The 24,739-nt window shown below is 41.9% G+C and overlaps 2 protein-coding genes across 6 annotated transcripts in view; one reads left to right on the forward strand and one right to left on the reverse strand.

Moving 5' to 3' along the window:
• Positions 1 to 4,488, reverse strand: part of LAMB4 (laminin subunit beta 4) — a 58,740-nt gene extending 54,252 nt beyond the window's left edge. The window contains exon 1 of the mRNA XM_083825524.1: positions 1,742 to 4,488. The gene's annotated coding sequence lies outside the window, so the exon portion shown is untranslated. The remainder of the gene's footprint in view (positions 1 to 1,741) is intronic.
• ERGIC2 (ERGIC and golgi 2) lies at positions 1,221 to 23,246 on the forward strand. 5 transcript variants are annotated; one of them, XM_083825961.1, is made up of 15 exons: positions 4,673 to 4,793; positions 6,335 to 6,449; positions 6,773 to 6,918; positions 9,202 to 9,310; positions 10,666 to 10,712; positions 11,887 to 11,957; positions 13,015 to 13,055; positions 14,166 to 14,267; positions 15,054 to 15,149; positions 16,217 to 16,272; positions 17,319 to 17,417; positions 18,636 to 18,733; positions 20,414 to 20,576; positions 21,303 to 21,382; positions 21,759 to 23,246. In XM_083825961.1, exons 3-15 carry the CDS (start codon positions 6,813 to 6,815, stop codon positions 21,822 to 21,824), a joined length of 1,134 nt encoding a protein of 377 aa, XP_083682087.1. In that variant the 5' UTR covers positions 4,673 to 4,793; positions 6,335 to 6,449; positions 6,773 to 6,812; the 3' UTR covers positions 21,825 to 23,246. The 5 variants fall into 5 exon arrangements, with proteins under 5 accessions (XP_083682086.1, XP_083682088.1, XP_083682089.1 ...); XM_083825960.1 differs by lacking the exons at positions 4,673 to 4,793; positions 6,335 to 6,449 and adding an exon at positions 1,221 to 1,358; XM_083825962.1 differs by lacking the exons at positions 4,673 to 4,793; positions 6,335 to 6,449 and adding an exon at positions 1,428 to 1,567.
• Positions 23,247 to 24,739: the final 1,493 nt, after the last annotated feature.

A 24,739-nucleotide genomic window follows, 5' to 3' on the forward strand; every position in this document is an offset into this window, starting at 1 on the left:
TGGCAGTCTACCAAGCATATTGGGAGACTGATTTTGCAAGCTGTGAGCCTGCAAGGGTTTCCCAGTAAAATTTTATTCTGATAAATATAGGAAGCAAAGTTAATAGGGAAAGAGAAGCAACTCCATAAATGACAGAATGTCCTCGTGCAGTCTCCACAGCTCTCCTTGCATCGATTCCCTCGTGCCTGCCAGCAAAGCCAGGTTCACTGCTTTGCTCACAAGGAAAGCAGGATGTGCTCCTCTGCTCCTCAGCCTCGCACAGTTCTCCCCTCCATGCAACTGAGTTCCTTAACAAAGAGGGATTGCAAGACAGAGGGACAGACACACAGCAAAAGACCAGTGAAATTACAATATCTTTTGGCAATTCATATTATTAATGAAGACTCCTGAGCTCTGGACTATCAAAAATATCACCATTTGTAATTGTTGGCTCATTATTACAGGTCCCTGGGGTTCTTAGGTTGGAAACCACCCAAGCTCTTATTTTATTGCATGGAAATCGTGCTTGGGTGGGATTGTAATGAAAGGTGCAATTTCAACTGCTTATTTTCCCAAGCAAGTTGAATTTATGCCGTGGGCCACATGAACGTGCTTTGAAAGGTCGTTGTTGATGATTTGGGGTGCGTATGCCAACTTGATACCAATACGCCCCCAGAAGAGGTTCTGCCCACCTCCCAAATTCAGCAGCTAACGATTGGGATGGCGTAAGTAGTACCGACAGTCTGATTTATTACCCACTTGAGACATTTTTCCTCATAACTGGATTGCTGTGCCACCACAGGACAAGGGAACAAGTGCTACTGGAATTACTGAGTATGACCCAATCATTATGTATTAAAAAAAAAAAAATATATATATATATAGGAAAAAAACACTGCTGAAGACGTTGTTTCACATCAGACTGGCAATAAAAGAAGTCAGTATGAGGAATGAGACCCCGGGAACACTTGATGCTGAGGTGACCTGAGGGAAAACCCCACTTCCCCCCTCAGCCCTCCTGGGGGAACCACCGAGTCCGCCTCAGGGCGGGGACAGACAAGCCCAGCCGCGGCCCCGCCCAGCCGCCTCCTCTCTGGTTCCTGTCTCCTCGGCTCCTTCTGATTGGCTGCGCTGAGCTCCCCCCTCCCAACCCCGCCCGTGCCCCTGCCGCTCTGTGCCGCCGGGCGGCCGCCACTCGCTGCCCCCGGGTCCTCCAGGGCCGCCATTTCCCCGCCCCCGAGGCGCGGCGCCCCGCTGCCATTTTCCTCCCCCCCTCCCCTCCGCCCCCTGCGGCCACTCCCAGCCCTTATCGCCACGCTCGCCCTCTTGCACCTGCGCTTCTTCCTCCTCAAATGCCACCTCGGTGCTTCCACGTTGCGGTAAAGCGGCCCTTTTCTCCTTTCCCTCCCGCGGTCCCCCCCTCAGCCCTGCCGCCCTCCCCTCAGCCGCCCTTCCCGCTGCTCTCCCCGGCCTCAGGTGTGCTCCGCAGCCTGCAGCTGTTGCTTTTTGTCTTTATGCTCCTCTATTCTGCTAAACTGTACGGGCGTGAGGCGTTTTGTGGGGTCTTCCCCTCCTTGTAAGCACCAAGGTACTTCATAAATCGCTAGGGCTAACAAGTGCTTTTTTTTTTTCCCCTTTATATCAATTGTATTTCTACATACGTGACTGTACTCGTGATTCAGAGTGCTTTAGGATCTTGTTAAACGCCGCACTGAAATAAAAGTGTGTCGAACAGTAGCTGTGGGGCAGCTCAGTCACCCACCTGCAGGGCCTGTGGTCAGTAACTGGGTTTCTTCCTCCTTCCCTCAGGCTCCCGAAGGTAACTTGGTAGGTGCTGGGAGGCTGCCGGCACCGGTGGGATCAGGAGTGCAGAAAACAGCACGCAGGTGCACCGGGAGAGGAGCAGGGTTTGAGTCAGAGTGGTCTGGTATTGCAGGAGTGGTATACTTAAATAGATAATGTTGGGTATAACGCTTGCTTTCTCTATTTTTCTTACATTCTGAAAAACATTTATTGTGTTTTCCCCCCGTAAAATCTTATAGAGACAGCTGTAGATACAAATATAACGGTGCAAAGCTGTGTTTTTTTCCCTGTGCTACTTTTTTTTTTTCCCCTCTATAAGAAGCATCTCAGTGTGGTATCGAGCAGTAGTGCCAAAACCCGTGAGCAGATTGGATTGCTGTAGCTCATAGCCTCTGAGAACATCTGTTGAACATCTCTGATGCACAGCTAATAACCAGATCTCTCCGTTGCTCTTTCCAGTCCGTAGTGTTGAGAGCATTTTAAAGGGAAAGCAGGGCTTAGCCAGTGAAATCCCTGGCTGCTGAATAATACTCATGAACACTGGCACCGCAATACAGGAGCTTAAAGTCCTGTGGCTAAAGCTGCCTGCTGTTGTGCCTGAGATGAGGGAACAAATGGAGATAAAGTTGGTTTTGGCCCAGTCGTTTGTCTCTTGTAGTGTCATTCTCCTAGCCATGTTTTCTTTCTGACTCTAATACAGTTGTTCAGTTATTATAGCTCCCAAAATTATTATAACAGATTAGAATTCAGTGAGAACATAAGCATGTTGCCGTATCTTCTTTCCTTCTTCAAAGCCTAGTGTCCACCTATCCCTAAAGAGCAAAAAGTATTCTTTGGATCTGCTCGTAGTCCTTCCTCCTTTCCAGGTTCCTTTCCTTCTCATATGCTGTTAATGCCAAGACAAACTTTGTTGTCTTCTTCAAATTGCAGTATACTTTAACAGGCTAGGTGAAACAATTTTGTTGTGGCTCTGCTTCTTTTCTCTAAACTATTAAAAAGGGCAAATCTGTACACATGCTGTGAAGCTCACTTTGTGTGTTTCTGGGGTTATGCGTGGATTTTATTTGCTTGTGTCATCAAAAAATACAGTGGTCTTCAGTCTCATTTCTGATCTGTCGGTATAAATGTTTGGTGTTATGGTTTAATATTTGGTAAAATGGGTTTTAATTTGTTAAAAGTCTTAAAAACTGCACTTCTCCTTTGTGTAATGTTGATCTTGAGTGAGATGTTAATACTTCCCAAACGATATCCAAGATCTCCCCTTCTGACTCTAGAAAGATGCCTGTATCTCCTCAGCTACTTGTGAACTGAGGCGCTGTGGCAGTAGCACAAAGTAACCACGTTCAGTTTGGCTTTGTGAGTCTGTTCTGGTAGTAGCACTGTTGGAAAGGCTCTAGGGGACATCAGGGTTAAGGAAAAGGAAGTGTTGTGACTTTAGTGTTAAATTTCTGGTTTCTGGGGTTAAATAAGCATTGCCATTACTAAGGGCATAAGGTTTGTGGTGGGAGGTAGGACCTTTTTATTAGCTCAGCCTTAATTCCAGTTAGAAGACGTGCTTGTGAGCTCAAAATCTGTTAGTTTCCCCACTATTTGTCTTACAGTCTCCTCCCCCACAGCGAACATAGGTCTGATAGATGTTGCCTCCTTTTATATCCATAGACCCCTAGTGCCTAAAATACCATTGCTGCCACAGACCAGGTCAGTAGTGCTTTCTCTAGTTTCCTTTTAAAGATACTTGGTATAACAGCTTTTCTCTAACTGATCACTCTAATTCTAAACTTCACAAATAGGTGGTATCTGTTCTTCCCTCTTTGGAGCACGATGTTCCTCCAGTTGGAGCATTGCTGGCTTTGGATCCTGATGCAGCAGTGAGTTATGATCCTCAAGAGCCTCAGAAACTCAAAGGATTTATGGGGGCGGGAGCCTTTCTACACCGGCAGCCCCTGATTCACCCTGACTACACGTAATTTACCCCAGCTCAGCCCCTTCGGCTGACAGGGGAGATCTTACTGCTCTCTACAGGTACCTGAAAGGAAGCTGTGGGGAGCTGGGGGTCGGTCTCTTCTCACAGGTAACCAGTGACAGGACTAGAGGGAATGGCCTCAAGTTGTGCCAGGGGAGGTTCAGGCTGGAAATGAGGAGACATTTCTTCTCAGAAAGAGCAGTCAGGCACTGGGACGGGTTGCCCAGGGAGGTGGTGGAGTCACCGTCCCTGGGGGTGTTCAAGGAGAGGTTGGACGTGGTGCTTAGGGCAGGGTTTAGTGGGTGACATTGGTGGTAGGGGGGTGGTTGGACCAGGTGATCTTGGAGGGCTTTTCCAACCTTAAGGATTCTGTGACTCTAAAACAGCTGTTCTCTAACTGATCACTTGACTTCTGAATTTCACAAATGTGTGGTATCTGTTCATCCCTCTTCGGAGCACGATCTTCTCCAGTTGGAGCGTCACTGGCTTTGGATCCTGATGCAGCAGGGAATTAACAATCCTCAAGAGCCTCAGAAACCCAAAGGATTTACAGTGGGGGAAACCTCTCCACACTGGCAACCCCTAATTCACCCAACTACGTGTAATTTACCTCAGCTCAGCCCCTTTGGCTGATCCTTAACTGTGAGCACGGGGAGCTCCGGCACAGCTCCGCACTCGGGGCAGTTCCTCACGATAAGGGGAGGTTCTAAGCCCCCTTGTAACCTCTGAAACTAATATATATGTATATATAGAAGAGATTTGCCTTCCTGCCAACATATATAGGAGAAAACTTTATATATACATATATATTATACTTATTTCTCGCTTCCTTTCCGCGCTCGCCAGGCGGCCGCCCCCTCCCTCCCTCAGCCCCGTCAGCGTCTCGGCGCGCCGGGCGGCGCATGCCCGTGTGAGGGGCGAGCATGCGCGCGGCGGGCGGGCGGGCGGGAAGGCAGCGGGGCAGTGCCGGGCCGAGCCGCGCTGCCATGGTGAGCGGGGCGGCCCCCCGCCTGCCCCCGGCCTCGCCCGCCGCCCGGAGACGCCACAGGTACGGGGGGGGGAGGCGGGGAGGGGGGCACGGCTCGGCTCCAACCGGGAGAGCGGCGGGGCTGAGCCGGTCCCTCGGGTTTGTGGGGTGTTCGTGGCGGAGGGGCTGGGTGGGGGGCTGACTGCTGCACCCCGTGGGGCGCAGGTGGCTCCGGGGGTCGTGGTGTGGGGTAGGGGCGTAGTGTGCGCGGTGACCGGGGCCTGAGGTGGGCCTGGAGGAAGGTAACGTGCCCCTCGGGGCCCTATACGTGGGGTGTGGGTATGGGATTAAAGACACATCAACAAACACGGTGCTTGGAGAACACAGAAATGCCCTGCCCACCCGCACGGGGTGGTTTAGAAAGTTTCTTGTTAAAGTGTGTTCAAATTCCCTGAGTCTGTCCTATTTCCACACGCAGTACAGAAAATGTGAATGTGAAATGGGGCTGAACCGATGCCAGGGCTGTCTGTAGGACAGCAGGCGACCCCATCCAGTGTTTCCTCTGTGCTAACAAACGTTACGGCTGCAGTCACTGCAGCAAAGCAGCAGCTTTGCCGTATCTTTGTGCCTAAGTTTCCCAGCTTTTCCCCAAATTGCTTTGAGTGCAGTTGAGATGATCCCATAAACCACAACTATGTAGTGTAGTAAGGACAAGACCTTCCGGACCTTCCTTCCTAGATTCTCTGTTTTTTTTTTTTGATGCTGCATAACCAAACTTCTGTTCCAGCATCCGTCTTTTCTTCCTGCTTTAACTGCATTCTCCTCAAATCTTCTGTAATGCACAGTGTTATTTTCTTGGTCCCTGCAGGCTGGTTTGGCTGCTGCTCCCAAGTGCAGGGCCTGTACAGTCTCACTAAGATCCGAAGCAAACTTCTGTAGTGAGAAAATGACAGATGTAGATCGTGATTCTTGGTCTGTGAACTTCCATTTCCAGTAAAGCCTACTTACTATTTCACAGTAGCAAAGTCTGCATAACACCGGGGAGGGGCGGAACAGGGAATAATTCTGAAGTAATTTCACTAGGCCACGTTGGAGGCGCAATGTGCTCTTGGAACGGGGGAGAGAAATTAGCAGATTTTTTACAAGACGATGATGAGTGTCTCACGTGTTACCTTGGTAGCTTAGCTTGCCTGCCTTGGTGTCTTTAAACAAGGTACGATAATATGACATATTCTCCAAATCTAGTAGATGCACGGTGGTTTTCTCAGCTTCAGGGCAAAGTGCAGCACTTCCTCAGGAGGAAGGCAGCAGTGCCAGCTTGTTAAAACATGCGGTGTGTTGGCAGGACAGCGTTGTGAGCGCATTTGCAGAGTTTGGAAACAGTTTAAAACTGCTTCTGGGGCAGGCTGCTTCTCTCAGCATCGTGCTGCTTAATGTATCAATGACTCCAAGTGAAAATGAGTTTGTGTCACGGACAAAAAGGATTCTGAAGGACAGAGCTAGGATTTGATGCTTAATTTGCTTTGGGGGCATTTTTATAGGAAAAAAATCCTGTTATGATCATAAAATTCTAAAGCTGTGAAAGTAAAAATGCAAAATGCATTATTTTTTTTTCTCTTCAGTATATAATGTGTCCACATTGGCTGGATACAGGAGCCCAGAGCAGTTCGAAATCCTTGAGTTTATGCAGCCAATTCTATATTTTTTGCTAAGTGGATGACTTCCGTGCATTGTCAGGTCTGTTTAGCAAGCTTACTTCAGAACTAAGTTTGTTTTTTGAATGAAAATTCTGTATGTCCAATGTGAGTAGGAATTTCATTGAGAAGTAAATGAATCACAGTAATTAACTGCTGAGTGTACTGGTTGTGGCTGGAATGTGTGTAGCAGGGTACATGCCAAATTCAGTCGTTCTCTTGAAGCAAAAATGACCATCCTACTGTCTAGTGTGTTTCTGGAAAGCACATTTCTTAGGTTTTAATTGCTACGTTACTGTCAGTTGGTTTTAAGGCAGAGCCAAATTGTTTGTATCTTTTAATCACAACAATTTACTCTCGATTCAGAGGGAATATATGAAGGAGGAAGTGGAGGAGTGTGCTGAAGATGAGGCGACTGAATCGGAAGAAGACGTTGAATTTGATGAAAGAACTGGATGCCTTCCCAAAGGTTCCTGAAAGCTATGTGGAGACTTCAGCAAGCGGAGGAACAGGTAGGCCTTCCTGGGATGCTGACGTGGTGCTCTGAGGATAGAACCTTCAGTTGGATGAGGGCAGGCATGTGTGTTTGTTTGAAACTAGCCAAAATTGGTGTCTTGATTTCTTTTGTGGACTGATGGAGCTGATCTCATTCATGTAAAGACAGCTATCTTCTCCTGATAGATGTAGTTAACGCTCATCTCAAGGGAGACTTTTGTGCAAAACTGATGAAAGACTCAAACGAATGTAAACATTCCCTGTAAACACTTTGAAATGATTATGGCTGGAAGTGCAGTGTGCCAAGGCCATAATAAAACTGTAAGTTGTGGAATCCCACTAAGCCCTTTCCTTTTCTCGGCGTAAAGTTTCTGGCTAAGACTGTGTCAGCATGGAGCGAAAGGCAGATTGGATTCAGCGCTTATGCTTTTATAAAGAGGAAGAAAAAATTTCCAGCTCTCAGAATTCTCCATTCTCAAAGCCGGCAGAACTGAGCATCAGGATGAAGAGCAGCTTTCTAATGTTTCTTGTCCTGAAGATGCATTTATTTTAAGAGTAAGGAAAGCCCTTTGAAGGACTAACCACTTTACTCCAGGGCATGTGCTTGTACTGTCACTTGAGCTTCTCTCAGAATACTGTAGCTATAAGAAGTACCTTTTCTATTTGTATCTGACCGGAAAATTTTGCCTGTAGTTGGGTTGTGTTAGAGGCAGCCTGATACAGAAGCAGTGACTTCATCTGTTGGACTATTGGAATGGTTCACAGTTAGATAGGAAACTGCTAGCAGTTTGAAATAGAGAACAAAAATCTTCTCATGTGTAATTATTTCGGAAACAGAGTCGAATAAAAAGTACAAGAAGCAATTGCAATCTGCGGATAAGCCTTTGAAGTCATTACACGATTTATAGTGTAGAAGTAAATATCACAAGGATCCGTATTTGCTGTTTCCTGAATTGCACTGTTAATAATTAAAGGGTTCTTGAATGTAAAACAACCTCTAAGAGGTAATGAAATTACTCTTTGTTAATTTTAAAAAGCCCAGTTCCAGATGAAGCAAGTGAGGTGCTTTCCCCCCCTCCCCCTGCAAATTACAACAAAATAAATGACTAAAAATCCTCTTTTCTGGTGTAGCATCATACTTCATGAGAACTTCGCTTTGTTGAAGGGTGCCTTAAGGATTTCTCAGCACCAGCAGTTACTGTAGCATTCTTTATATGGTTTATACCAATAGCCTTAGGACAGTATATGATTGTCTTATTCAGAATTTGTAGTGGCATAGATTATAGTGTTTCCACTTCATTCAGAATTCAAGTACCAGGCTTGTTTTCTGGTGTGACAGGGATGCAAAACATCTCAGGACTCTATTCACAGCCTTTCAGTGTCTTAAAACCCATTGTAAAAGAAGGACTAGTCCCTCCGGATGAATTTTGACTCTGGCTCTAGGCTGGGAGAGCCTTCAGAAAAGAGAGTCTAGTCTAAAAGACTTAATTTCACCTACTCAGTTCCACAAATTCCCTTGCTCAGAATTGCCCAGAAAGCATCTGCTGCTCGGATTGTTTCCTGGTGGGTTTGGATAGGCAGTATGGCTCCAGCTTCGACGGTGCGTGGCTGGGCTGCTGGCCTCCAAGAGGAGACATGGCCAGAAGAATTAACTGATTAGTGCGTCTGCTTTCATGGTGTGCCTTGATGTGAAGGTCTTTATATATATGATTGTTGCATAGCTTCAGGTGAAAGCTTCAGTTTGAAATGTTCCTGATGTGCCCTGATAAGGGTACCTTCTGCTTACTGGATGGTGTACGCAATGCGTATTATTTGTTACCTGCCTGCTTCCTGGCTCTAAAACTAGATATCAAAAAAAAATAAAAACATAATTTGTAGAGAAATGGAGGATTGAAGGGGCTTCAGAGTTCACCTATTCCTTTTTTCATACTTGAAATTAGGATTATCTTTGCCTAGCCCAACTCTGACAGTGATTTGTCTGTGTTTTATGCTCAGGAGTATCTAACCTATTATTAAATCCCCTGGGGATTTCATAACCTCCCCATTATTCTAGTGTTTGACTGTACTTAATATGAGAAGTCCTTTCTTGATGCAAATGTATGACTTTTTCTTTTCCTTTCCTATGCGAAAGAAAATACTGTAGGTATGAAAACACTTTTCTAAGAGCAGCTTATGGATTTATAAACCAATCAAAGATACCAGTATTGTACTGGTAATGCTCAGATTGTGGAGCGTTAAAATTTTGGCCTGCTTTTGTTCCTGAATGTTTGTCACAGTCTAATTTTCTTTTAATTGTTCAGTTTCTCTGATAGCATTCACAACAATAGCTTTCCTGACTGTAATGGAATTTATGGTGTATCGGGACACGTGGATGAAGTACGAATATGAAGTAGACAAGGATTTTACTAGGTAATTTTTATTCATTATAATTTTAAAATTGAAGTTGTCTGCCTTTCAGGAAAGACTAGATGTGAGATATTCTTGTGACTTGCAAGCAATTAATGGTTGAAATAGAAGTGAAATACTGGGGGGGGGGGGGGGGGGGGCGGTAACTTATCTTTTGTTGATTGGTTTGCGGCTTTTTTCCTGGACTCTGCGAAGAAGAGAAACTGAGATTACTGCAATGAAGAAGTCAAAATAGTGTAGGTGTGTTGGGGAAGGAGAGCTGTGAGGATCTATTTGCTAATGATTCAGAGGACATTGTAATATGTAGCTCCCCATCAGCTGTGTAAGCCCACCAAGGCTGCATGATGCTAGTTTTTACAGTTGGTATATTGCCGTTATACCATGAAATGCTGCTGCAGATGAAACTTGAGCACTCAGAACTGGGTTATCTGGAGGCTGCTTCTGATCTTGTCTGTTGTTATGGGCCCCAGGATCACTGAGGATACATTTGCTGTGGATTTCATGTGGTTCTCTGGATTGCGTTTGCCTTTCTCCCTGAGGTGATGCCAGGCACCCTTGATTCTGTGTGAAGTTAGAGATTTCGTATACTGAGCACCTCTAAATGTCACACGTCTGGAATTGAAAGAACTTTAAAAGCTGTTTGACTTGACTTGGTTGCTGTGGTAACAAGCTAAATATATGTATATTAATCGGGTGCCTTGTACGTCAGAAATACCAAAGGGCGCTGTAATAAAAAGAATAAAGAATGGGAGAAATGTAAGGGAGAAGCATCAAAATCAAGTTTTTTCTCCTTAGAGAAAATCCATTCAGACAGACAGGAGTTCCACACTTAGGTCTTTCTAAAATAGGTCCCTTCCCTAGTGAAGTTATCACAGAAGGGAAGGAGAGTCCGGTGCTTAAGAAACAGTTACGGGACTTGGGAGGCTTCCTGCGGCAGGCGTTGCAGTTAGATCGTGCAGGTTTATCACTCAGCCTGTGGTTCTGTGACAATTTAAACCACTGTAAATTGGTATCACTGTAATTGCTCAGACTGTGTCTGATCCTGAGCTGAGACAACGTTGAATCACTTGCTGATGTGACTTAGTTGTGGCCAGTTGAGTTCCCAGTAGTAGATCCCTAGAGATGATAGAACCCTATGACTATAGGGAGAGTTTTTATCTCTTAAGTTATGAACAGTCCTCAGTGCATTAATAATAGAAACTGTATTGGTTCACCCAAATTTCAAATGGTTTATATTTGTTGGTGTGAATTTTGTCCTTTGACTGTATTTCTGCAAGTAATCTGCAAAGTTTAGTAATATTTCTCTTGATACTTGTACTCACTGTTAATTATTACTTTTTTTGCCTTTTTTTTTCCAGCAAGCTAAGAATCAATATTGATATTACAGTTGCCATGAGGTGTCAGTGTAAGTATCCAACGGTGAAAGGTTAAAAGCACTGTAAGGACTCTTAGTGTATGCTTTTGCTTGCGGTATGGCTGGATATTGTTCAAAGTATTTATTTTAACACTGGGATTTATTCTGTTCTTGATGGCATGTAGTGTACTGATATGACTCATTGAAAGAATTGGTATGAGATAAGAAAAAAAAGCATTTATGCTGTGTCATTCACATCTGGCAGAACTTTGGTTTGTCTTTCAGAAAGAAAATGATTTGTTGTTCCAGTCTGTCTCTACCTGGAATATTCTAAAAGTTCATTGTGAGACACGGTTTAGCAGCAGGAATTTATCACAGTAATGAACTTTGCAAATATTAACCTGGTCTATTGTTAAACAATAGTGGAACCACTAGGTTATAACATATGAACGCCTTCCCATTTAAAGGCAGTGCTTGCTGTTCTTTTGACAACAGTTAGGTAATGAACCATTAGTTCTATGCAGTGATCTTAATTGTCCTGGACTGAGAGAGTACTGCTTCTACCGGGAACGCAAGCCAAATCTTCAAGTCTTTTTTTTGACTAGTGTAATTATATGGTACTTATGTTTGTCTCACAAATATTAATTCACAAGTCATACCTCCTTACTCTGAAAACTTAATTTAATTTTAAAAAATATTTTCTAGTTAGCATCAAAAGTTTGAAATTTCTGAAATTATAAGGTTTTTTGTTTTGTTCAAATGTGAGAAGTAAAACTATCCTATGTTTTGGCTAGTCTTGGTTTGGATTCTGTGCTTGTGAAACAAAAAAAAGCACTCACTTGCACATAACAGATCCTAGAAAACTTGTATATGTATGGTGCATACAACATCTCTGAAGGTGGTACATCAGGGAGGAAATATCACAAGTGTGAAGAGTTTCTTTCTGCTCACAGTGTATCAGCTCGTGATACTTTGAGGTTTGATAGGTTGAACACACATACACACACACCCCATCCTGTAGTAATCTACTTCTTGACAGCTTTGCTTCTCTTTTGGTTTGGACTTTGTTAACAAGAAATACAGAGTTGGGTTGCCCTCTCCCCTTCTCCACAGTATCTTACACTGAAGGTTTATCACTGTACTGTGAATCTTCATCTTACCTTGAACACTTTTTTTGTTTATGATCATCTATATGCCTCAATATTTTTCTCCCTTTTTAAAACAGATGTGGGGGCTGATGTTCTGGACTTAGCAGAAACAATGGTTGCCTCTGCGGATGGCCTAATCTATGAACCAGTAAGTTCATTCTGTGATGCTGGGTTGCCTTGCTGTCTTGTATCTCTTCGTTTTTTTGCCACAGCTGGGCTGCGTAGAGCCTCCCCAAGTATTGTCTGATCTTGGAGTGAGGTCTGCAGTGCTCACTGCAGGAATCTGCTAGGGAACTAGGCTAACACTGCGATTTCTGTTCACTCTCTGCAAATAACAGCAGATTCAAACACAGCAGACGCCCCAGGTCAGTGCTTCTTAACAAGCTACTGATTTCTACGGCTATTAATTTTTACACTTTTAAATTCTTGGGATAAATGCCAATGTTTGATGTGGAAGGAAAACTGTCAGAGCTCTAAAAAGAATTGATCTAACTGCTTCTTAACTAGAAGAATACTGTGATTCTAAGAAAGTGAAAAGTCACCACGATATCCTTATATTATGGAATGGCAAAATTAATTTAAAAGCATCCTTTTAATTTCTGTATTGCAAACCAAAAGTGCTAGAAATGTGTAAGCCTATGCTCTTAAAGTGGACTTGCATAATACGATAACCTTTGAAGTAATTAGACTGTATACAAATAATTTATCATTTACCGAAAACTGCCAGATTGAAGTAGGAGAAGTCTGGTAGTTTCTCTTCCAGACATCCTCAGCGAGGAATGACCCTAGAAATATGCTGCACCTGAACCCTTGTCTTCCAGCGATTGCTTCTCTGCTCATTTCATTGCCTTTTTTCATCAAAATCATGCATGTCAATTGTAGCACTTAGAATTAAATTGTTGCTTCATGCTTCTTCTAGCCTGTATTAGTCAAAGGCTAGAAGGGCAGGGACTGCTAACTCAAGTTAGTAGAGCTTTAGGAAAAGATTCTGAAGTTAGAAATGAAAGCAAGTGAATAATTTTTTTTTTTGGGGGGGGGGAGGATTTAAAGCGCAAAATCCTTTCATAAACTCTAGTATGTGGTACCAAGTGGGGGCTTGTTTCTAGCCTCCCACAACTTCCCACCCCACCAGGTCTCTTCTAGGTTTTCAGGGAGAGGACCAGTGCTTTCTGTGTGTTTTATTAGGTGTGTTATTTTTGTTTCAGGTAGTATTTGAACTCAGTCCACAACAAAAAGAATGGCAAAGGTAACTCTAAAGTACTGAGATGCATGCTTGTGTTAGTTGTAGTGGAAGCGGCCTTGAGGTATACCTGAGTTGCATAACAGAGCCGTGTCTTGGGTCTGACAGCTCCTGCTTGTAATTTGAGTGCAAACCTATGAGAAAAAAATTACTTTGCTGTTCTCATCATTTGAGATCTCTGCTATGAGAAAAAATTCGCTCTTTTCAGTGAAATGCTGTCATATCAGGCATTTGTAATGAATTTGCTATAAGCATACTTAGGGTTTTGTTTAATTTTGTGTGATAATGTATGCAAGATTGTATTTCTTTATGGGACCGTTCATTTGCTGTCATGAGAAGAAATATTTGTTTGCCAGAATAGCTCATCTTCTGTTGACAGATATGTTAATAATTGAGCTATACTATTCCAGAAGATGAGAGATCTGTAAAAAAAGGGTGGGGGAAACATCTCTTTTTTGTGTTTTACACAAGGCTGTGCATATAATGCACAAGGTGCCTTTATGTGAGGCCTGCAGACTGCTCTAGTAGTTGGCTTTGATAAGAATCCCTCCATTGGGCTTGGACTGATTTGTGGAATTGGGTCATGCTGTTGCAAGACAAGATAAGTACACAGACTCACTCAGCTTACATTACCGAGCAAACACTTGGTAGCACGGGTTTTAATTGGGGCTTCAGATGTGTGACACAAGACAGCTTGACATCTGAATGTCAAAGCGGAGCCATAATAACAGATTGCACATTCAGGCAAAGCAAATGAGTTTGAATCTTCTGTGTATGGTAGTTGACACACTGTTTATCACTGAAATTGGAATAGCTTGGTTATGTGTGATCATTGTGCTGATAACTCTGTTAAAAAAAAAAAAAAGCTTATTTGGGAGTCTGTCTAGCTTTGGTATTTTCATAATGCACTGCTATTAACAGCAAAACTGTAAGCTATATTTACTTTTATTTTTTGATTGTATGAAATATGATTGTCAATGTTTAATACAGTGCTTTGATGCTGACATGAAGTCTTGCTAACTTTCCTATTTATAACCTGCAATTAAAGCTGATAATCGTGAATTTATTTTCTATTTCTATATTGCATGCTTTCACACTTGTCTGTATAACCTTTAGGATGCTGCAGCTAATTCAGAGTAGGCTGCAGGAAGAACACTCTCTTCAAGATGTGATATTCAAAAGTGCTTTTAAAAGTGCTTCTACAGCATTGCCACCACGGTAAGAAAAAGTTGGGGTGTTTCTCCCCCAGCCCCATTTAATTAGATTTCATTTTTTTGTGGGCTTATTTTTTCTTGAAGATAAGTTTGGAAGAAAAGAAGGCGTTAGTGCTTTTAATTGCGTTTTAAAATAGTGTATTTGATGCTGGTTTTGGAGGGCTGCAGTTTTATGAAAATCTCTGGGTTTTCCAACATGGAGAAGGCTTACAGGTTTTTTTGTGTGTGTATATATGTAAAAATATGTACATACTATATATGTACACACACATAATACAGACAGTATTGTACAGTATAGTACAGCGTGGGAAGGGGAATATTATATAGTACAGTGTGGGAAGGGGAAGGCTTTGTAAAAAAAAAAATGTTGAAAGCTCTTGTTGCTACAGTATTAATGTGACGCACAGTTTGCTCTGTTCATTGTAGGAAGAAAACTTTCAGAATAATCTATATCTGGTAGAAATAATTGGAAAAAAAAATCACAGGGCAGCAAGATATACGTAAGGTCTTGGGACGTTTACTGTTCGGTTTTTCAAGTGTTATATGTTAGCTTTGTAGGCCAGATCTCTGAATACAAGTATGAACATAAACTTATTGGTTTCCTTGGGCTGAGCTTTATACGTTTCTCTCCCTTCTACCATCCCTAATATAGTTCCAGGAGAATATGGTAAGGAGAGGTAGATGATAATGCTTTATCTTTGTGCCAGGAAAAAGAAAATCTAACTATACTACTGTTACTTCTATTAACAAATATTCTCAAGTACTCTTTATGTTGGTTTTGTTTAAACAGGGAAGATAATTCATTACAGTCTCCAGATGCATGCAGAATTCATGGCCATCTGTATGTCAATAAAGTGGCAGGGAATTTTCACATAACTGTGGGCAAGTATGTTCTGTTCAGTCTCTGAAAATAAAAAAAAGACTTCTACATTGTGTGTAGTACATGCATGTATATGTGTCTATATGCTTTTAAGCTTCTAAATAGTTACTTTTTTCATTAACTGTGACATACATATGCATTTTCCATGTGGTGTATTTCCTGGAGCAGTTAAAACAAATTTCTTATAAGCTATTAAAATAAGTTTGCTATTTCTTTCTTGCATTCAGTGTAGTGGTTATGAATTCCATTGACTTCTAGGATGAAACATCTTGAAAACAGGCCCTCTGTAAATATATAACATGGAGTGGATTGCTTCTACCGGCTTTCCATCTCTGGGCCTGTCCAGACTTTTCAAAGCTGAGATGTAGTAACAACCATGGTGAGGGAGCTAAATTCCCATTCATCTTGATATGAAGAGAGACTTTCTGATATGCTTCTGTAATGGTATTAGCTTAGGTACATCCCATACAAATTTGTATTAATTTTTTTGTGCTCTCCAACTCCACTGTCCTCACTTCCCTGTCATCTCTTTCAGCAGAGACCTTAACATGCAGTCCGTACTCTCTAATTTATCCACATGTAATTCCAACTGCTGCCTTTGTGTGGATGTTTCTCCAAGTGTCTCTATAGTCTGGTCTTGAACCACCTCTCTGATTTGCACCTAGATGTCCAGCTTTTTAAGCCCTTTTCAAAGCCAATTGTTTTGGCCTTTCATGTGGACTATCCTAACTTCTCTCTGTGTCTCCAGTTTTTAAACCCAGAATAATCTTCTGCTTTCCCTTGCTTCCTTTTGCTCATTGTTACATTCTATCGCTGTTAAGGCTGTTCCTCTTCTGCTGCTTTTTTTTGGATTGCTTCCTTCGCTGGCCTGCTTCATACCTCATTGTTACGAGTCATTACCTGGTTAGTTGTTGTAGTCCTCATATATAAATAAATGAAAAGACATTCTCTCCCTGTATAGTCTTGAAATAGAGAGGGAGAGGTAATTTTTCTGCATAATCCTATTTAGGAGAACTGTGTGTGCGTGGCTTAATTGAACGAGTGTTCCATAAAACATATCTTACTTTCTTTAGGGCAATACCACACCCTCGAGGCCATGCACACTTGGCAGCCCTTGTAAGCCATGAGTGTAAGTTCTTTGTTATCTCCTTATGAACGAGTATTGCTTCTTTCAGACTGCTGTCATCTGTTTCAGATGTTAACATAGGTTGTTGCTGCAGAGGTCGTCTAGCTGGGCAATTGAATTGCAGAAGAGAGCGAAGAATATTCTTTTCAATGTTGTAACTCAGTAGGGATTTCACCTTCCCCCTATGTGTGTAATACTATTTGTGTTACCTATAGATAACACTAATAGTGTTGCTTCTATACCTAAAGGTAATACTAATAAGTTGCTTCTATAGTAATGATAATATAATGATAACACAGGAATCTTGGATGTATTTTGTTATAACACAGATACCATATGAAATTCTTGTATTTCAGTCCAAAATACCAATTTCCTGCAAAATCTGTTTTTCAAAAGGTTAAAAATGTTTGACCTCTGTCCCTAGACGCTTCATTTTTTAGGTTATGAGTCTGGATACTAAATGTGTGTTGTTGCAATACTTACTGACAGGCAAGGGTGACTTACTGTGAAAAATGAACTTGATATCTAATTGGTTTAAATCTCCACGTCTGCCTGTGAATGTACATTAGCACAGGTGTTTAATGTTGTAGAATTCAGATATCTTTGCAAAATCAGGCAATGTAATAACTTGACAGGTGCCTTGTGTTTCCTCTGTACGTTTAATTTATGAAATTTTAGTCTTTTTAATATTGTTATGTGCAACAACCTGAATTGTAGAACTTCAGTATTTGATGAACAAGAAATTTCCTGTCATGAAGTTTTGGCTCTTCAGCTTCTAGGTTGGTTCAAATACAGATACAATTTGTTTTAGAATTTCGTTTGTACAGAAACTGAATTTCGTTCTAAATACTTTGAATTCGAATTGTGTTTGAGATACGTATGTGAATTTATTACAATTACAAGCACAAATCCAATGAAATGCACACTGGTGTTTTAAGTATCCTAATTAATAAGTTTTCCAATGTGAGAATTATGTGTGTCCTTTTCTCTGAGAAAGGTACAGAAGTTCATAGTTTAAAAACGTTCCATTCTTCTGTATTGTTTTTCAGCCTACAACTTCTCACACAGAATAGATCATCTGTCATTTGGAGAGCTTATTCCAGGAATTATCAATCCCTTGGATGGAACAGAAAAAATAGCATCAGACCGTAAGTGTTGTGTGTTCAAAAAAAAAGCATCTTGTTTTGTATATTCTTCCAGTAATTACATATAAAACATTATCACATTTCATGATTTGTGTGACTTTACAAATAATATGCCTTATTAAATTTGATAGTGAACATTGCACTGTTTGATTACTTACATGGCATCTTAGACAGTTTCTTTTTAAAATTGGTATTGTTGGACCTCACTGTTTTGCTAAAGATGTTTTGAAGTTTAGTTCAGGCTTGTACTGAAGTTACTGTACGCCTGCTGTAGTTGCGAAGAGTTCTGCAACTGTGTGCTACAGAGGAGGGTCATAGAACCAATTGTTGCCATAACAGGGAAAAAAAAAAAAATAAAACGACGACAAAAAAAACCACTCAAAAATAAACAAAACCCCCAAACCCACCTCCACCAAAAAAAAAAAAAAAAGTAAAATATCTGGCATCAGGAGCCTTAGTATATTGCTGTCTTCTCATCTATAAATAAAGTAGTAACCTACTTTACAGAGATACTTATGTCTCATCTTCTGATGACTCTTATTCCCCATGCAAGTGATCCCCAGGATGTTAAAGCTGCTGTTGCTTTGAAGTCAGTCCTTGGTACGTTGGCTGTTCCAGCCAGAATGATTTTGTGTAATTGAAATAAATTGCTTCAATTTATCAATGTTTGTTCTCTAAGGGAATTGAGTGAAGACAGAGCAATCATAAATGCATAAGCCTACTGATTGCTTTAGAAGAAGTCTGTAGCAGACTCTCTAATCAAGAGAGGAAACCATAACGAGTTTTGAAGGGATTCTGGCTTTACATAGATGATTAAATGCCTAAAATCTGTTCAAACCATTGTCAAGATAGATATGCCTGTGGCAGTTTGTATCATGTGAAATGTGACCGTGAAACTCATTCTACTGCCCTGGGAAACGCAATGCATTTCATTTACAGATCTGAGTGGCCTGACTTTAATGAATCTTTTGTTATGTAGGTAAAATGTAAATTTCTCTGAGTACAAACCTGATGTAGGCCTTGCCCCATGTAAACTTTGTTCACGTAGATTGTGCTGAAGTAGTCTTGGCAGTTCTAGGATCCCTTGAAGAATGTCCCTACTGCAAACGGTGTAGTTGGTTTACTGTCTTACACAGTATTTGTTTGACTTCTTTATGACTGTGTCTCAGATGATCTTTTTACTCTGTACTTAATTGAACAGTGAAATTTGTTTTCTTCTAGACAACCAGATGTTCCAGTATTTTATCACAGTTGTGCCAACCAAACTCCACACGTATAAAATTTCAGCAGAAACTCATCAATTTTCAGTGACAGAAAGGGTAAGTGGAAATAAGAGAGAACCATGCAGGGGAAAATCTAGCAGTGATTGGTCTTAACAAAAGCTCAAATGTGAGAACTGAGGCTTAGTTTTTGAAACCTCCCCTATTACAAACGTAGACTATAAAATATTCCAGTGCGCTGGATTTGTGTGTAAATAGTGTGATTCTGATGTTCAAATCCATATGCTTGCTGATGCATGGTAACTTCTTGCATTAATGTTTTGCATTTCTAAATCTGGAGTCTGCTACTAGAATTAATGATAGAGTCCAGTCGTTTTTATTTTGCCTAGATGCTAGTGGTGGTGGGGAAGTCCTGTAAGTTACAGGTCTGTAACCTCGTGTGTAGCCTTAAAAATACTTAGCCCTTTAGGTTTTTGTCTGTGTGGGAAGCAGAGTGAAAATTGCATGTCACGATGTCATGAGCTTGGTTGTGGAGTGTTAGAAATGGAAACAATGTGTATGAAACAAAACACACGGCATTTCTGTCTCTCAGCTATCTTGTTTAGCCTTTGTTGAACCACTAACTTTAATTATTCTTCAGACTGGAGAGCTTCCAATTCTTCTGAGCCTGGAGAAACTTTTAATGCTGAATCTATGAAGGAAGTAATTATTGCAGTATGGTGCATGAGCAAATCATAAGATACCAGTTTAAAAGACTTATAAGAGAAATAAGAGAAAAGGCCTTACATGTACCAGCTACGTGTCTCATCATTTCCAGGCTCTGAACTACATTTTGATCTTTTATTCACAAGCCAAGAAAAAAAGAATCTTTGTGAAAAAGCTTAATTAAAACCAGCAGCTAAAGGGAAAGTTATGGAGGAAGTCTTGGGTTAAAAGGAAGTTCAGAGATTAGGATGGCAGTTTTATTTAGTAGGAAGGTTGCAACACTCTCAAGTTGTGAGGGAGAAAAACTTGTCAATAGAGGAGGCGAAGTGGCATTATGTACTTGCTCGGTCTCTCTCAGTAGGTAGCCCTGTTGCCTGTAAATTTTGCTTGTGTTTACCTTTGGAAACCAACCCCCCCAGCAGATGAGCTATTAAGAAAAGGCTATTAAGAGCAGTTATTCACTGGACAACTTAACGTATTTATTGTATAAGAGTAGGCACGTGTGCAGACCCAGAGAGAGGTGGTCAGCTAGCCATGGCTAAAATGCGGATGCAGTAAGAAGCCAGTGGTGAGCATAATAGGAAGCAGAGCAAGCACCCAATGAGAAAAAAAAAAAAGGCATTGGTCTAATTTAAGTTATGCTTCTAAATTTTTATGATGGTATATTCAAGTTCAGGATCTTCCCTGATGCTTTCTAAGAACCAGCATTTAAATCCTCTGTGGCACGTAAATCTAGCCATAAGATCCTAAAGAAGAAGGGTGAAGCCTAACAAGTTGTAGATGCTGTATGCAGATTTGCATGTACCTCTTGAGAAAATAGCCGCAGCTCAGGCTGTTCAGCACCATAAATGTTTTCTTGAAGTTCTCATCCTGAGTTAAGTGATTAATAGCAGTGCGTAAAGTAGGAGGAGTCGGGGCACTGTTACACCAGTGCACGCTCTTGATTTCACAGTCTAGACCAAGACCGTGACCCTCATCTCTCTGATGAAGTGGTTTTGTCATCACATCTGTTAAGATTGTTTTCCTTGTGACTAATAAGGTGCAACTAACTTGTGTTTCTCTCCCATCTCTCAGGAAAGAGTAATTAACCATGCAGCTGGCAGCCACGGGGTGTCAGGAATATTCATGAAATACGATATCAGTTCACTTATGGTGACGGTGACAGAAGAGCACATGCCTTTTTGGCAGTTCTTAGTACGTCTCTGTGGCATTATTGGGGGAATTTTTTCAACTACAGGTAACTGTCAGTGCTCTCCCTTTTTCTTATGTCCTGTTAGATCTTTTTTTTATAGGTTACTGTGAGTATGTTATGGATAAATAAGAGGGAGTCCTGAAATGTGCAATAAAAGCTACTCCTTGTCAGTGTCCCAGAACGCTTTGTTTGGAGGGGGCCTGCTGTTTCCTCCTGACGTTCTGTGAATTTTCTGTAGCTGGGTTCTCGTGCTAAATCAGTGCCAAAAGTTGAGGTAGCATTTCCATCTGAAGTCACTGGGAGGGTTTTCCATATGTAACTTGTCAGCGTACTGCAGGATTTGGTCTTCAGAGGAAATAAAACCAAGTCCAAGGGCACAATTAGCTTTGTTAGTCGCAACATAACGTGTAAGCAAGATGCCCTGTTATTTGTCCTCTTGGCTTTCACTTGAAGAGGGTGTAGTAAAAGAGCTGTCTTTCAAAGTAATGTTTTTTCTCACAGAGTGTATTTTCACCCGTTGAAGCCAGGCAGGGGGGATTAGATTTGTTTGGATAGCCTTGTTTTTGTTTTTATTGATGCGTTTCAGAATGTTAGAATTTTGTTACCTTCCTTGATGCTTCCATTTTTTTTTTGTAGTTATTTTCTTAGCATTTCACATACTGGTGTATTGCACTGCATTGTTTTTAGGTATCATAGAGTTTTGTTGTAATATTTCCATAAATACTTTGGTCTTACTTCTTGTGACAATTTAAATCTTGTTTGACATCGTAGGAATTTTACATGGTTTTGGAAGATTTGTAGCAGAAGTTATTTTTTGCCGGTTCAGACTGGGCTCTTACAGATCTACGTCGGTAAGAAAAACTACTTTATAGGTGTTAAATAAGTATCCAGTGTTACTGCTGGTCAGCCTGTGGGCTACTGTCAAGCAGTGTGGAAGAACTGAGCAGTCTTTTACGTTGGACATTAATAGTGATGTTCCTTAGAAGCTACTTGATTTTATTTTAATTGTACTTTTTCCATGTAGCCTATAGGGAGCCTTGTCTTCAAATTTTGTTCAAGTTTGCCAGCTGGCAAAGTTAGGTGAGTGGGAGGAGATAAGGGAAGGTAAATAGATTTGTGTAATAAAAATTGTACAAATTTTGGAGAAGAAATGTGGTTTTGGGGTGGCAGTGGTGGATTAATGTTCCCAGACAAGCTGCTAATAACATTTGGTTTTCGTTTAACTAGGTCCCACTTCCTGATGGCCACACAAGCAACCACTTACCTCTAAGTACAGACAATAACACGCATTAGCGCCTCCTGAGAGAGTTTTCTTTCATCCTGCCTGATACAGAAGACGTTTTTTTTTATAATAAAGAAAACATTGTGCAATATGCAGAGACAGTACTGATGGGCAGCGGAAAAAATGAAGCCTCTACAAAAAAAACAAACAACAAAGCAGCAAACAAAATTTCTGTAACTTTTTGTCTTTTTAAGCGCGTATGGAGTCATGGGAAGTTCTGAGACCGGTGCGGTGGACCAGCTGGGGATTGAAGGAGCGTTCCTGCCAGTACAGTATTCATGGGCAAGCTGAACGTCTTTGTGATGTCTGCCATCAGGCACTGGAACGTCTGCTTACGGGCCTTGGTTCTGTGCCTGGGCAGGCTAGCGGGCTCCAGGGGGGACAGAGACCAAGTGGGATGTGTGGAAGGGCCGGGCAGCAGGCAAAGAGGGACAGTAGCAAAGCTGTTCTTTTCTTCTAGGCGTGCAAACTGGGTTTGGGTTTTCTTGTTCTTTTGCGATGGCTGAGGGTGGGGGCTAAGATGCCATTCTTATAGGCTGGGAGTGATTTTGGGAAGTCCTGCTTGAGAGAGAGAGCTCAGGGAGTAAGATGGAGCCCAAGCCATAACGTTGGTCGTAGCTGCTGCCTTTGTGGTCTCACCATTCCTTAATGCAGAGCAGGTTTGTGCCTCTGTTTCCACACGGCCGCGTAGCCAGCAGTGACAATATCGCTTCTGGTGCTTAGTGTGGAAGTTCTCGAGGCCCCTGAGAATGGGTTCCCGTGTGCCTGGTGCTGGTTTTTGAGGTGGAATTAGAAACCTTTCAAATAAGGCTTCTGAGCGTAGTCTTGGCTCCCTAGCAACAGATGAGGAAAACTCTTCATACGCCCCTTTCTTAAGTAAAGAAGTTGCTTTGATGCAACCTTCGTTGTACCCCTGCTGCTAGCACATAAGGAAAAAGAGCAAGAGCAAGAAACTGCCTTGCTCTGGTTCAGTTAAATACCGTAGAAACACGGGATTCAGGCCAGCTGGGCAGTCTGCTAGTCCAGGCAGGGAGCAGTGGAGGTGGTCCCCAAGTTAGCCCCAGCTTTGGGGAATCTGAACCATTCAGCTGCAGACAAATGATAAGTGATACGCGGAGTTAATCCTGATTGTTCATGAAGGTTTTTGTAAAATAAATGAAAAGAGCAATATCGGTTTTATATTGTAAATATGCTACTGAGAGTGAATGTTATTGATGTAGACGGTGCTTTGAGAAACTGAAGAACATCCTCTTACTGCTGAACTACTGGCACACACCTGTGGTTAAACAGTTACTCCATCAGGGTGAAAAATAATCAGTGTGATTCCTTCTCAGCAAAATTGGTTTAATAACGTATTAGGAGATTATGTTGACCCTGGCCTTATTCACCATACTGGATATTAAAAAAAAGGAAAAAAGAAAAGAAAAAAGAAAGGAGGACTGACTATGGAAAATAAAGATCTCCAGCGTTGTCAGATTTTGCTGACTTCTGTTCATGTAATTTACTGGACACCTGGATCTTGGTGATGAGCACAGTATAAATAATTTAGCTGATTTGCTATGCAAAGCAAAGGGCTTCTGAAATTGAGAAATTACACAAAATACTAAATAAAATGCAGGAAATGAGGAAAGACCTTTGTCCAGTTTGACTCTTGAGAAAGACAGGAAGGCAGGTCCTTGGGATTGACAGCCAAGTTTGGTCTTTTTATATTCTTTGAATTTATGGTTTTCTGTGTTTTTTTTTTTTTTAAAAACACTATTTAAAACTCCAGCAACTTGAGAAACAAACTCTTGTCCCTAGTGAGCAAGAAGATCAGAAGCTGTAAGTTCTGGGTTCCCAAATCTCTTTGGCATTTCCCACCGAGGCTTTTTGCCTACTTCTGCTCAGGCTGGTTGCGCTCTGGGCTCTGTCCTAACCCTTGTTTCTGATCCGCGTGGAACAGACGGCACCGGCGGAGGTTTTGATCTCAGTTGACTCTGTATCAGAATGTAAATGTTATTTTCTATTCTCACATAAAACAGCCAAGTGGCTTGGTGTGTCTTAAATCCTCGTGTGGCGTATTCGTATTGTTCTGGCTAGAGCAGAGCTTGCGTGACAGCTGGCTGCTAATGGGAGAGAATTTGGGGTTGACTTCCAGGTCTGAGGCACTGCATTGCAGACTGAGTGCAGGATCGGCTGAACTTCGCTGTTTGGGGCCAGTTGCCTTCTCCCTGCAGAGGGTTTGGTCATCACAGCTGGTGCTACTTAGCCTTGCACCACACATTTTAATTACCTTAGCCAGGATGTGCAAGGGGGTTCCAGAGAAAACAGTTCATTGAAATGTTTTTTTTTTGTCATGTTTACCTGTGTTGTGGGCAAAAAGTGAGTGGAGTATGGAAAGAAATGAAAGGATTGGGCTTCCCAAGGGAAATCAAATCCTGATGGTGATTAATATGATCGTTTTCTGGGTCAGGAACAAGATCAAAATCATGTATTTTTATCTTTGTCTCTAACATGATACTGGAGAAGGGAGCACATGAAGAAATTTAACCTTTGTAAGGCGTATTCATTAGCATGTCTTGCAGACTACTGTGGCAGCCCTGTTCCTCTCAGCTGTGTTTCTGGGCAAAAGCTCTGTCCTGCTTTCAGCAGGAATGGTTTGGGTTTTGCCCCGCTGCTGTCTTTCTCTCCTGGGAAACGGTGCCTTAATTCCCAAGAGAAAGTGGGGAAGGAACGTGAGCAGGTATTTCTCAAGTAACCCTGTTGGTTTTAGGGCTCATTTGATTGTGAGCTGAAATAGGGAGTAAATTCATGTAATTGTAGTAATAATGTCTGCATGCTGGGCGATGTGCTGCGTTCCCTGCATCGGGGGAGCGCGACACTGAGCGGGCTGTGCTGGGGTGCGTGCAGGCAGGCGGTGTGACGGGGAAGCCACGGAGGTTCCCGC

This window comes from Anser anser, assembly GCF_964211835.1.
Source record: "Anser anser genome assembly, chromosome: 1".
NCBI classification, from domain to species: domain Eukaryota; kingdom Metazoa; phylum Chordata; class Aves; order Anseriformes; family Anatidae; genus Anser; species Anser anser.

Bases quoted from the DNA above. Each gene is read 5' to 3' on its own strand.
- ERGIC2 (XM_083825960.1), top strand. From the start codon at position 6,813: ATGAGGCGACTGAATCGGAAGAAGACGTTGAATTTGATGAAAGAACTG. The intron at 15,150-16,216 runs GTATGTTCTGTT...TACTTTCTTTAG, and splicing joins TTTCACATAACTGTGGGCAA to GGCAATACCACACCCTCGAG. The intron at 18,734-20,413 runs GTAAGTGGAAAT...CCCATCTCTCAG, and splicing joins AATTTTCAGTGACAGAAAGG to GAAAGAGTAATTAACCATGC.